Source organism: Anguilla anguilla, chromosome 3, assembly GCF_013347855.1.
Source record: "Anguilla anguilla isolate fAngAng1 chromosome 3, fAngAng1.pri, whole genome shotgun sequence".
Taxonomy (NCBI): domain Eukaryota; kingdom Metazoa; phylum Chordata; class Actinopteri; order Anguilliformes; family Anguillidae; genus Anguilla; species Anguilla anguilla.
The window spans coordinates 31,756,206-31,769,572 of record NC_049203.1 but is presented as its reverse complement, the minus strand read 5'-3'; the positions used below and the strand labels follow the sequence as shown (position 1 = coordinate 31,769,572).

Sequence of the window (13,367 nt, the reverse complement as noted above, 5' to 3'; positions counted from 1 at the left end):
GGACAACTTCCAACATATTTGACAGCACAGAAAAGAACTGCAAAAGTATTGAAAAATATAGCCTCCAGAGGATAACAAAGATAACATTTTTTTCTGCATAACTAAGGTACAGGGTGATATTTCACCTATGTGTACATACAGTTGCAAGTATGTTTAAATTTAGCTATCTTCTGTGCAAACCCTGTTGATAATACGTGCTAGAACTCTAGTGCTAATACATTCCTTTGCCAAGCTTCTCCAACAATGAATAATAAAAATAATTATAACGTCTTCTTGCCCTACTAATTTCAATTTAAAAACTACAATTTAAAAAATCTCCAAATAAAAAAATCTGTAAATATGCACAGCTATATTATAACAAGCTTCTCTCTCTACTAGCTGGCTAGATTACGTTGGCTAATGTTTGTAGTGTCAGAAAAAACATGCAACTTTCCAGAGCGCCTCTAAATGAATAGCAAAAATAACACCAACAACCTCTCTTTCTCATCCTACTGCACTTAATTTAAAAACTACAATTTAAAATATCTATAAATTTGCAGAACTATATTTTATCATGAGCTTCTCTCTCTGTAGCTATCTTTCACTAAATCTCACACTAAAACTAAGCATGATGGCTTGCACACATTGTGACACTTGACAAACCCCTACTTTAATTGGAGAAACAGCATGTCATTTTTTAAAAATCTAAATGGCTGATTGGTTAGGGAGGACGTCCTCCCTAAGTGTAATTTTTACAATGTAGAATACTTTTTCCCCCATCCAAATTCTTGATTAGGATGGTCTTCTGTGTCCTCTATGGACGAACCTCCTGTACAAGTCTATTAAATACATATGTCGTAGCACACATACACTATTTACCTTGGTTATATACAGTTGCTCAAGGGAAGCTGAATAAATCCATATAAATTAAATGGAAGCACAATAAAGCCACTAAGCAAAAATGCTTTTTAATGTGACTTTTCTGATTTCAATTGGAAAATTAGTCCCAAAAAACCACTTAGAAACACTGAACATGAACCCTGACATTTACAAATCAAATATTATTGTGTATGATTACTATTGTGTATGATTGCTATCATGTACAATACTTAAAAATATTATGGAAACTTATGCTTCAGTTTCTTATTTAGTGTCAAGTCTTGTTTATGACATTTAATTCAGAAATTCAGTAGAGAGGACTAACACTTAAAAAGTTCAGGAAAAGTGCTGGAGGTTAAAAAAAACAGACAGTAGAAACAAAAAACTTATACACAGTTTCTCCGTTACAAATTTCACGTGAAACATTTTGAAAGTGCTTGTGTTAGCAGTTTCAATACATGAAATTTGCAATGGAGAAAGTGAATGGAAGTTATTCTTTTTTTTAATGTTCTGAAATTCTGTGAAAAATGATATCTAAATGTTGAAGGTCTGTTCCTGCTTCCATTTGCTGGAATACAATTGTCAGTAATTCTTAAACATAGGTACAACTAATAGGGAACCTAACTGTTTCCACACAGAGCATAATAAAGTTAATAACTTGACAGAAGTGTGTGAAGTATTGTAAATACATTTTTTATTAGGACTGTAAATATGACAGTAAGATGTTTTGTACATGACATGATTGCATGTTAAAGTGCCTGCTTTGACAAAGCTGATCCCACACAAAGGATTTAATTTAATCAACAGTATCACAGAAATTGCTGCATCATGCCATTTAATATTTTGGTCCAGAACACATCAAAGTCATAATCATTCTCCCTCCACATGTCATGTCAGTTGAAAACAGAATCTAGAAAGTTGTGCCAAAAACCCACATATTATTTTTGTGATTATTTTTAATATAAGTGTAATACATTTGATTGTATAGCCTTGTTAACAAAGACATTAATCATTTTCATTTTGAATATGTTACTTCATTAATAAGGCCATTCAATCAAATGTATCACACTTATATTCAAAATAATCACAGTATTATTTTTGTGATTATTTTGAATGTAAGTGTGATACATTTGATTGAATGGCCTTATTAATGAAAGTAACATATTTAAAATAAATATACATTTTTTTGTAATAAAGTATTTAAAATACATACAGTAAACACGATTCTCCAACCTCCTGAGGAAAATATTCCACAGGCTGATTCTACATTGTGCTTCTCGCTAATTAAAGTACCAGCAGCAATGCTACTGAGTTAGTTTTTAATCCAAGTGTTAGCTACTTTGATGACTAGAACATTCAGTAAATAACATATCAGTTACACAAAATACAATAAGGTTTAGGGTGTTAAATAATAGTTGTCTCATAAAAATCTGATCATAATGTAAATATTTGTAAATATTTAGATATTCACTATGTCAATATATGTTTATTAGTTCTATAAGGACAGCATAGTATAGCATACATTTTCAAATATGACAAATTCTCTTTCTTTGGCTACAAATACACTAAAATACCTTTCACCTTATTAAAACTGAGTGTACACACCCACCCACACACACACACACACACACACACACACACAAAGATACATTAAAATGGAAAATACTTGACAACTCTTGAACACTGGTCATTTCTCAATATGAATAAAAACATTTTAAATTATATAACTATATATAATTGTTATTATTTAAACATATCTTACTGTAAAACTATGACATTTATCAGATTTTTCACAAAGGTAAATATAACAATACTATACACAATCTACACCAAATTCATTATCTCTAAAAACACAGAAATAGAATACATAATCTGTCACAATGACTGTGTCACATGTTCTCCAATACTTGACACCAAAGAACAGCTAGGATATAGGGTAGCACATCTGGCTCTGTAATCACTTGCACACAAAAAAGCACCGCTATTCAATATAATACAAGTTGATGGGAAAGTGTGGCGTTCACCCATCTAATTATCAGTCAAACCTCTAGAGAAACCAGAATATATAGTTAATATCCTTCCTACAGCAGTTTATACACAGTGTTGTCTAAGGGCCTCTGCTCTACCCTGACCTACTTACACACCACAGATGCTGCTCAATAAATACGTGCTGTTTCAACTTTCAGAATGGTTTATAAAATACCAGTTACATCGCATGACAAAACAATCACTGCTATGAGACTTAATGGGCTGGGACACACACAAGACAATATGCTTTTTGATATTTACCTGTACCTAAAAGGACCTACTGGCTACAAGATTCAGAATCCTACACAACTGCTTGGGAACTGCTACTGTAGGTTCTTCCAGAGCAGGTCATTTTAGAGCTGCCTGCAAAAGAAAAAAGAAAACGCCTCTTCCAACAGGGCAGCCCCCTTACAAGTCCTGCCCCAGCCTCTCAATCTCATCGGTCAGGAAGTCAATGTCTGACCTAGTAGCGGCAGGGTTGGAGATGACCATCCGGAAGAAGTTGACTTTGTTTCCCTGAGGCTGGTAGCCCACCATGGTGGACCCTGACTCCATCATCATTGCTTTGATTTTGGGTGCCACCTGTTTTGCAACAGTGATGTGAAAAGTTAACAAATCCAATAGTTATACACATACCTTCTGAAAAAAAACAAAAAACAAAATCTGTCTTTGTGAGCCCAAGGAAAGTACACTCACAAAGGAGGAAGGATGTACCTGTACCTTATGCAGCTTCTCCTGGCGTTCCTCGCAGTCCGGCATGCCGCGCAGGCTCAATGGAATGTACCAGAAGCAGACATTTGTGTGCTGAGGCTGCAGAGAGAACAGATTCACATTGATGCCAGCCCCCCTACCAGAAGGAGACATTCATGTGACCCACATTTACATTACATTATGCACAGAAAATTGAACAAAACTAGTTCTGAGTTCCTCAGATTTTTTCTCCAAAAACAGAAAACGTATTCTGTATAATCCAACCAAAAGCGCTGTTGACTAAAAGTTTCTTGAAAGCTGAAATGTATAACTCTGAACTGTGCTATTTTTCTCTCTAGATGCTTGATATTGTACATGTAGGAGAATGTTCATCTCCCTGAATTGTGCTAATTTCTTCTCTAGTATATGAATTGGAAGTAAAAGCGTTTTCCTTTCCCTTTGTGGTACAAGTTCTGAGAAAGGGAGCCACAGTGACAGGAACACAAATATGTGAGTTTCTGTTAGGCCATAAATTATACCAGAATATCGCTCAGTACTGCAGATGGCAATCTCTCACATTGAGCTCACTACATTAAGTTTCCTTGCACACAGTTATAAGGTATGCAGAGTGACAAAGGTCCTCTTCATATTCATTATATCTGTATTAATGCTTCATGCATCATGAAAACATCATTGTCCATGTTTGTTTTTTTTTTTGGAGCAGAACAGAACAGAAAAGGCTGGGAAAAGGCTCACCTCTCCCTCAAACACCATTTCATACCCTTGCCGATTCTTTATTTTTGTGTAGAGGTATTCAGAGAGTTCCAAGCACCTGTTGATGTGCTGTTCAAACCCAATTGTACCCTGTAGAATAAAGTAGGCATAATGTCAACTACGACTGAAAGCAGCAATTGCAAAGATCCAATACATGTTCTGCCTTCTGTTTGTTCCTACTTCCTAACTTGTAACAGCTATTAAGCTAGTTTGCTAACAAATGACTAACTTAACTGTGCTAGCTAAGTCTCAGCTAACAACGTTTGGCAACAGGACTAAAATGATTCGTCACATTGAGGAAACATTGTCTAATGTTTCCTCAATGTGACTCCATTCAGGTTGTTATGATACAAAAATGTGATAATCTTATGGGTTTTTGTCCAATTTTTAGTAAATAAATTCCTATCTCTTCCTGTGAATTCTGATGACTCATTATGTATAGATACGTCAGATGGCACCCCCTCATATTTTGTTTTATTAGCACTGTTACAGCTACAGAACACAGCTTTATAAGAAAATTTTACTTTGAGGACAGCTTCACCAAAATATCATAGTTTGGAATGTTTTGTATTACCCTCAGGATAACTGATGTGAGCTGTATGTATCTGTATCTGCAAAAATCATTTGAGGTGAAGATGTCTTTGGGATATTACTTCTCTTATCATCTAAGTGAATGGAGGTGTTAAAATCAATTAACTTCTGTCAGAACAGAGACTACTGGCAACAAATCTTGAAATCACTGTATTTATGAAAACCTAATCATGATACTTAAGACATAACAAGGTTTTGACTTAGTTTCATGGGAACTGCAGCCTCCACTACATTTTCTGAATCAATTCTCAGCAACAGGGATAACATCAATGATCACTGCTTGGGGTAAAGGGGGCTTTGTTGTGGGCTAAAGTATTATATGTGACACAAAATTACATGGATATAATTCTTCTTCAGGGGAAGTCCAACATATTAAATAATTACGGGTGAAGTTCACTTTAACAATGCAACTCGTGCTTATCTTTGTCGGCTATGTTTGGGTCACTATAATTTTATCTTTGTGTGAATACCTTGGAATCTGTGAGACTTAATACACTAAACATCACCTTTGCTTTCCACATTAGCCAGAATTTGAAGATGTCCACATGTCTGCCACACTGGATGGCCTTGTCACCAGTGTCATAGGTGACATCATACTGTTTGTCCGGCTGGAAGAGGTATCCAGCACACATCTGATTGCAACCCTGGAGAAGTCCCTGCAGGTATAATTCGCAGTGTCAGATTATGGATAAAATACCGAAACACAACAGGAGACAAGCTCTGCTATTCAGTCCATTGAGAAAAGTGTGTGTTTTTATGTCTTACGCATATATATGTGCAGGGGTTAAATTGGGGGTGGACGCGGGTGGACGGTAAATAAATAAATAATTTTGACCAGTAGTTTTGCAAATAACTATGACAATCCAGTCCATTTTTCGTACGCTCCAGTCCATGTGTTCCCTCTAGCCAGTTACTCGCTCAACCAATCAAAAATCCAAAGAAAAAAAAAACTCAGGAGGAACAGTTGTTTATATAGAGTGCCACAGAAAGAAAAATATCGTTGATTGTCTTGATTGTTTGGAAGCGGACACGGTAGGTAATTTCATTAACATGTAATTTCATCTATGCAACATTTTAAAGAGAGATGAATAAACAGCCCCCACGAACGCCGGCTATTATTAACGGCAACTTTGATTGCTTGAGCAAAATCAGCAGGTTTCTGGTCAGCAGCTAAGCTAGGATTGAATATTTCCCACATACATAACGTTTTATTCAGCGGCGACTGGTGAGCTGTAAATCGGTGGGGCGCAAAACTTTCCTTTAAACTAATCATTGATCTCAACCTGTTTTCATTAGTAATTTTCCTTTGTAATCAAGCATGCCAACGATTGGATTAATCAAATGGCAAGTAGCCTAACACACAGCATCTTCATACCGTGCTAGGGGGATTAAATCATAAATTCAATTTATCCGTTAAAAATCCGTTTTAATCACCAAGTAGTCTACACTTAACAAACAAGATACACCAGTCTGTTATCTACCGTGTTAGCTTTCAGAATAACAAGCAAAAACAAAACCTGCACTTCAATTTTGTTTACAATCTACGCATTGCAGATATTTGCCATGAATACGAGTGCGGAGAAAGAAGTGCATGTATCCGCAAATAATGTTGATTAAAAATGTGCACAATTTAGTACTGCAAATGAAAATAAATGTAGGCTATAAGGCCTAGGCTACTCGCTAAAACTGCCTATTTGGGGAGAGCTGGCTATATATGATAGTACTGAGTAGACTATTTTGCGGATTAATACTCAAGGAAGATCATGGTAAGATTCCGCCACTGCTTAGTGATTAAAACAGATTTTTCTAAATTGCATTTATCATTTATAATCTCCCTAACACAATGCGAAGAAGCTGTGTCCCTTTCCAATTGATTAGTCAGATGTTTGCATGCTTGTTAATCACTGAAAATTAATTAAAACAGTTTGAGATCAATGATTAGTTTAAAGGAAAGTTTTGCGCCTCACCAGTTTAAGAAAGATGGATAAAGGAAGAAGAAAGTGAGGACAAGAGGAGGACCGATTATTTTCTTAAGTAAAAAAAATTCTCAGCATTGATGACACTCAATAAACTTGAAATATATTATGTAAAAGCTTGCATCAATAGTATACATTCTTTTTAAAACATTGTTTTCCTTAATTACAATTATGTGCACAACTATATTGAGCTGAGACATTCATTGGTTTGTACCTTTTTTCACCCACCTCCCACCGGATCTCAGGGTCCACCCACCTCCCAAATCCCAATTTAACCCCTGTATATGTGTATTTGTGTGCCTAATAGTGTTGGTGCATGCATGTATTTGGTGTGTAAATGTTATAGAATGTGTAGTTTGAGTACAAGTATGAACTCATCACCTTTTCTCTGACCAGGATAGCAGAGCACTGCAGTGGCACTCCCATCATCTTGTGTGGGTTCCAGGTGACTGAGTTGGCCCTACAAAAATAATGACAAAAAACATTAACAACAAACACTCTAGATGTGTAAATACATTTTACCTCTGGATGTATAAGTTACATTACCTCTCAATGCCACTCAGCTTATGACGGTGCTTCCTAGACATCAGTAGTCCTCCTCCCCAGGCACCCTAATTAAACACAAACAACATTTTTCATTGCCTATAAAATGCTCATGCAGTGTGTCTTTGGAGAAGTTGTTTATTGTGTGACTATTCTTTTAAAAATTAAATATCAGCAAAAAGCAAATCTATGGCCATTGATTATAGAAAGGACATAGTAGCTTCAATAGAAAACCATACTTGAAGGCGGACCACTGGAATTTATTGATGAAACAAGCATTTTTTATGCTTTTCTCTATTTTCCCCCCGATTTGGAATACCCAGTCATGCTCACACTGTTACCCTCACTGCAACCTCTGTTGTTAATTGATAAGTGCAGACAAGCTGGTGTTCTCCTCAAATGTATGTGATGTGAGCCACTGCTTCTCATCACACTACAGTTCAAAAGTGAGTCAGAGGAAGACACTTCAGGCTCTATTTTCTGGAATCAATATCGGACGGTGCATGGATGCAGTCAATGGTGGAGCGCGTGGGCACACAGGCCATGGCTAGTCAGTGTTGGTATTTTTGGAACCAGAGGCAAGAAGCGCACTGCGAACACGTAGAAACAAAGCTGGATTATACTGAATATATTATAAGTGGGTGTGGTGCATGGTCATGGTCATGGACATGGACAACTACAAAACACAGGTTCAGTAAGATACAATACTTATTTCGTACAGCTATTTCTAGCCAAGAACACAATTTAGTTCACACAGTGAACACTATTCTGACCTAACCTCTGCCAAGCCAACTAGCAGAAGAACAAGCTACAAAATTAGGACAAATAAAATTACCAAAAAGTGCTGGAATGGGGTACATGTAATGAGTGTCATGAAAGGGGGGATTTAAAGTGAAATGATATACATATGGTAGTTAGTCCAGGTATAGCCTGAAGAGATGAATTCAGACCATGGCGAAAGATGGGTAGTGAGGGAGAGGTTTGAAGAGGGACAGGGAGTTCGTTCCACCACTGGGGAGCTAGGGTGGAGAAGCTCTGTGATCCCTTTACTCGGGTGGGAGGGGGTACAAGGCGCCCTGCTGCCGCAGAGCGGAGTGGTCGTGCAGGCGTATAGAATCGAATCATGTCCTGCAAGTAGATAGGGGCCATCTTGTTGGCTGCAGTATAGGTGAGGGTCAGGACTTTGAACCTGATCCTGGCAGCGACCGGTAGCCAGTGGAGTGATTGCAGTAGAGGAGTGATGTGGGAGAATTTGGGAAGGTAACTGGAGCTTGCACCTCCATACCAGCTAACTCTTTGGAAGGGTGGCACGAAGACAGCCCTTACTGAGCACAATAAACAAAACTAAGAATCTGGAGCTTGCCAAACCTCATTGGAATTATGACTGGAAGAGAGTGCTATTGATGAGATGAGACCAAAATTGAACGTTTAGGCCATACACCCCTTTGACATGTTTGGCGGCAAAAGAGGAAGAGGAAGCACCTCATACCTACTGTCAAATATGAAGGTGGATCATTGATATTTTGAAGATGTTTTGCTGGCAGTGGTCCTATTTTAGATCAATGGCACAATGAATTCAACAAAGTACCAGGAAATTCTGGCAGAAAATTTGGTTGTCTTTGCTAAGAAGCTAGGACTTGGTCAGGTAGATTCCAAGCATACATCAAAATCTAAACAGAAATGCTAAAGTGAAATGGCCATCTCAGTCTCCAGACTTAAATTCCATCAAAAACCTATGGTCTGAACTGAAGAGGGGGGGTCCATAAGCGCAAAACCCAAAGATATCAATGATTCTGAAAAGTTCTACATGGAGCAATGCACAAATCCCTCCAAATGTGTTCTCTAACCTTATCACAAATTATAGGAAAAGTCATCTTTCATCTTTGCCAGGGGTGTTTTCACAAAGTATTAAACCAGGGGTGCCAATAATTGTGGAACCTGTTTTTTGGGAAAATATTTTTTTTATTTAAAACATTTAAGACTTTGGTTGATTCCAATTAATCATTTATCAATATAAAGTGATAATGACATTTTGTGACCATCAGTAATCTGAAATATACAATGTATATTTGTATGTTTGTATAGTATACAAGCAGTATACAAGGCAAAAAAATTTTTTTTGCACAAATATTATCATTTTATGTAGAAAAATACTGGACAAAGCAATACATGTTCAAGCTGATTATATCATTTCTACCAGTAAGATATGTTGGACTGCTCAATGGTTGGTATTAAATAATAAATAAAGGAATTTGTAATTATTACTTGTTTAACTCAAATGCTAATTGTTTCCACATTTTAGTTTTATGTCGATATTACATTTATTACATATTACATTTATTATGCCAAAAAGAGAGATTACTGCAAAATATTACATGAACTCTGTTTGGCAGTCTATCCATAATTTGTGACAGTGCTGTAGCTATCATTTTAACTACAATCAATTAAAATGAAAAGATTGTTCAAGTTACGTTTATTGTCATTACAGATGGATGTAAGAAAAAAGAACAAAATACAATACCCTAGGGACCACAATGCAGTATGAGAACAGCCATAGACAATTAAAATGAAAATGATTAAAAAGGCAATAAAAAATAAATGCAAAGTCTGCATTTCTACTGCTGGTATTTATATCAAAGTCAAATTGGATAGCATATGATCCAAGAAAACCTTTGATTGGCTTTTGAATAGGCTTTGATCATGCAGTGCATTGCATGGGAAAGCCCCGAAATGAGAAATCCACTGTACAATGGCCTGCACTTTACACGGTAGACGTGTTCCAAGCAGGTGGGCGGTGAATGGTGCAAATGTAGACTTGACTGACCCGAAAGTTCCAATGAGCTACACCAGGATTGTACTGCACTATGCAATACTGACTGACACACCCCCCAGCAGTGACACCTGACTGTCATCCTGGTTGAAAGAAAACCTCAGACTCCAGGGCACAGTCCAGATTTGATAAGGGGATTCCTTTCTGTACTAGTATGACATTTTAAATTGTAATCTGAATTCATTGCTTAGTCATGACCTGTTTACTGGCTTGTATATTGAAAATTCTATGTGGTTATTGTCTGTGTCAAATTTTATCTGACATGCTGCGAAGAAAATTGCCCATTGGGGTAAAAATGATGTACTTTATTGTGGGATATGTTGAGAACAAGCCACACATGGACATACTGAAGCTAGGGGTCTTGAGGTCTGAGCTGGTGCAGAACGCACTTACATCCACATGGAGCCACATGTTGTATTTCTGACAGATGTCAGCAATCTCGTTGATTGGGTCGAAGGCTCCATACACTGTGGTGCCAGCTGTGGCATTCACAAACAGTGGAATGTAGCCCTGCAAAGATGTAGCACATAACACAAATCATTATTAAGTGCATTGAGCAAGTGCATCACATTGTTAACTTTTATCAGAAGGCCAAATGTTGTACAACAGAATCACAGCACAGTAAACTAATTTTTACTTTGGCATTGCTGGTAAAGTAAGGTAAAGTACTGTATCTGATGAAAAACACATTTTCAATGTACAAAAATGCTTACTAAACAAAAGTTACTAGTACATACAAAGCACTATCTGTAAGTCCTTACTTCAAATCTAGGCCTGCCATTTAAAGTATTGTTATCAAATTTGTGCCAAGTTACATGAAGCAATCTTAACTCACACACATTAAACAAGCTGTACTCCACAGCAATGCTGCCCAATGTTTCCTAAATTCTTTCAAGTAATTTGGCCCTGTGTGTAGAAGAATACAGTGCATTAATGGGGCAAGCATAAGTGACATTTGAAAACATTTGTAAGATTCCATATTTATGTAATAGGCCTCAATATGTGTAATTTATATCTGTATTTATGCCCCCCCCTCTTCTGTAGTAAGAATGATTGTATGTGTATTGGTATAAATGTCTGTTTATAAATGTGAATGTTACATGCTGCTAGGGAAATGTCCCCATGGGGATAATGAAGTTTTGCATATATATATGTATGTATAGTATTTATTGTACAATCGGTATTTATTTGAATTTGCAAATATACAAGGACTCATGTAAAATGAACACGACGACAAAGTATAAACATATCCTTTCTGGAGGAATATCCTTTCTGTAGGTATTGACCAGCAGTTTCATACAGTCATGTAAATTCCACGCATGAGGCAATTTTTGTTATTAGACAGTTTGATGTGACACAAAGTTTGAATGAGAACATTGTGATCAGATGGTAAGATAAAGAAAACACAGGGCCAAATTACTTAAAAGAATTTAGGAAACACTGGGCAGCATTGCTACGGAATACAGCTTCTTTAATGAGTGTGAGCTAAGCCAGCCAATATTGTTTCATGTAACTTGGCACAATTTTGATATCAACACTTTTAATGGCAGGCCTAGATTTTAAGTAATGACTTATAGATAGTGCTTTGTATCTGTTAATAACTTTTGTATGTTGAAAACATGTTTTTCATCAGATGTCATATCTTTCTGTATTGTGTTTGTTATGAGTTATAATAATAGTAATAGTGATAATAGGAATTCATATATAAATTTAGGCTACGAGAGACATGCATGGTAACACACATTGTGGATGAAATAAACACATAGGCATGGATTCACAAATTTTTCCTTGACCATGAATTACAAAGAAATGAAAGTGTACTGTATGTCAGGGGTGGCCAATACGTCAATCGCAGAGGCCATGCTGGTAGATCACCGTGTCGTTTTAAAGAATGCAGAATTCTTGCCGTTTTCTGCCTGACAGACAGATACGGTTGATTGACGTGAAATGTGACCAATCTGCTGCTGTTGAGAACTTTGCTACATTAAGCATGTCCATTCATTTGTGGTATGGTAACTTAAATGTCCAATATTACATGACGCGACAGCAACGCGATTACTTGCACTTTATATAGGGCAGAGCAGTTGTGGTAAGAGGATAAATCAAGTCCATTTGCAGGGAATTTGGCTGAAAATATACGACGATTAATGGTGTGAATGTAAAACCTGGGATTTTGTCCAGATATGATATTGGTGTAATGAATTAACTTTTATGCCATACTATGTGGCTCATATTGTACGTGATAGTAACAAACGTTGCCAGTGCAACTGGTGCAAGGAAATCGTGTTAGTGACATGATGTGGTCTATTTTAGGTTTTGCTGTCAATATCCGATGGACAATGGGATTTTAAATGTAAACTGGGAATTTCAAAGTGAAGAAATGATGCTGGTCTAACAAATGTACTTTTATGCCAATACAGCTAGCCTACAATTGTAGGTACTTGATTTTAGAAATAAAAAGTACACACATGGTAATGGAAAAGGTAGGCTAGTTAAGGTAGTAACTCTGCGCAATGCTAGCCTAGAGAAATGTAGTACACACACGCACACACACACAGACACAAAATGTTGGCTAGTGGTTGTGTGCAGTATTATTAAGTAGACTGAAGGACGAAATAGTTGGATTTAGTAAATAAATACAATTGTTGGGCTTGCTTAATAAAACTGTAGACATGTTGAATGAAGTACCCTGTATGTGACGTGTGCAGCTTAATGAGTTTGTACTACCGTTCTCAATAACATTGCATGCAGCCACTGTCCAAAGTTTTTGTCTTATTTTTGTGGTTACACTACCACCCCCGAACCCCTGCGGCACACCTCCCGTGAGGAAGTCAGTATCTTGCAGCAGTTTCTATATGACCAGTAACGTTACCTACCGGACCGAAGTGCAACGCTGATTTTAGTGCTCATTAATTTCACAGCCGTCTGCCGTAGTAATACTGTACAGTCTGTCTTGTGGTAAGCAAGGTAGCTAACGTAAACCTCGGTAAAAATGCTGAAAGCAGAATTGTGTAAATTGAGGGTGTCATGGTCCTGTGTTCTTGTCTGCGTTTCCCCTGTTGGGCCGCCAGATGGCG

At 37.0% G+C, this 13,367-nt stretch overlaps 1 protein-coding gene across 4 annotated transcripts in view; it reads right to left on the bottom strand.

Moving 5' to 3' along the window:
* Window positions 1-1,535: 1,535 nt before the first annotated feature.
* Window positions 1,536-13,367, bottom strand: part of LOC118223927 (glutamate decarboxylase 1) — a 60,690-nt gene continuing 48,858 nt past the window's right edge. For all 4 annotated transcript variants that reach the window (XM_035411015.1, XM_035411012.1, XM_035411013.1 and 1 more), the window contains 7 exons: window positions 10,684-10,800; window positions 7,464-7,528; window positions 7,299-7,377; window positions 5,448-5,597; window positions 4,333-4,440; window positions 3,607-3,696; window positions 1,536-3,468 (listed from right to left, as the gene is read on the bottom strand). In XM_035411015.1, the coding sequence (XP_035266906.1) occupies window positions 3,295-3,468; window positions 3,607-3,696; window positions 4,333-4,440; window positions 5,448-5,597; window positions 7,299-7,377; window positions 7,464-7,528; window positions 10,684-10,800 (783 nt within the window). In that variant the 3' untranslated portion in view covers window positions 1,536-3,294. The remainder of the gene's footprint in view (window positions 3,469-3,606; window positions 3,697-4,332; window positions 4,441-5,447; window positions 5,598-7,298; window positions 7,378-7,463; window positions 7,529-10,683; window positions 10,801-13,367) is intronic.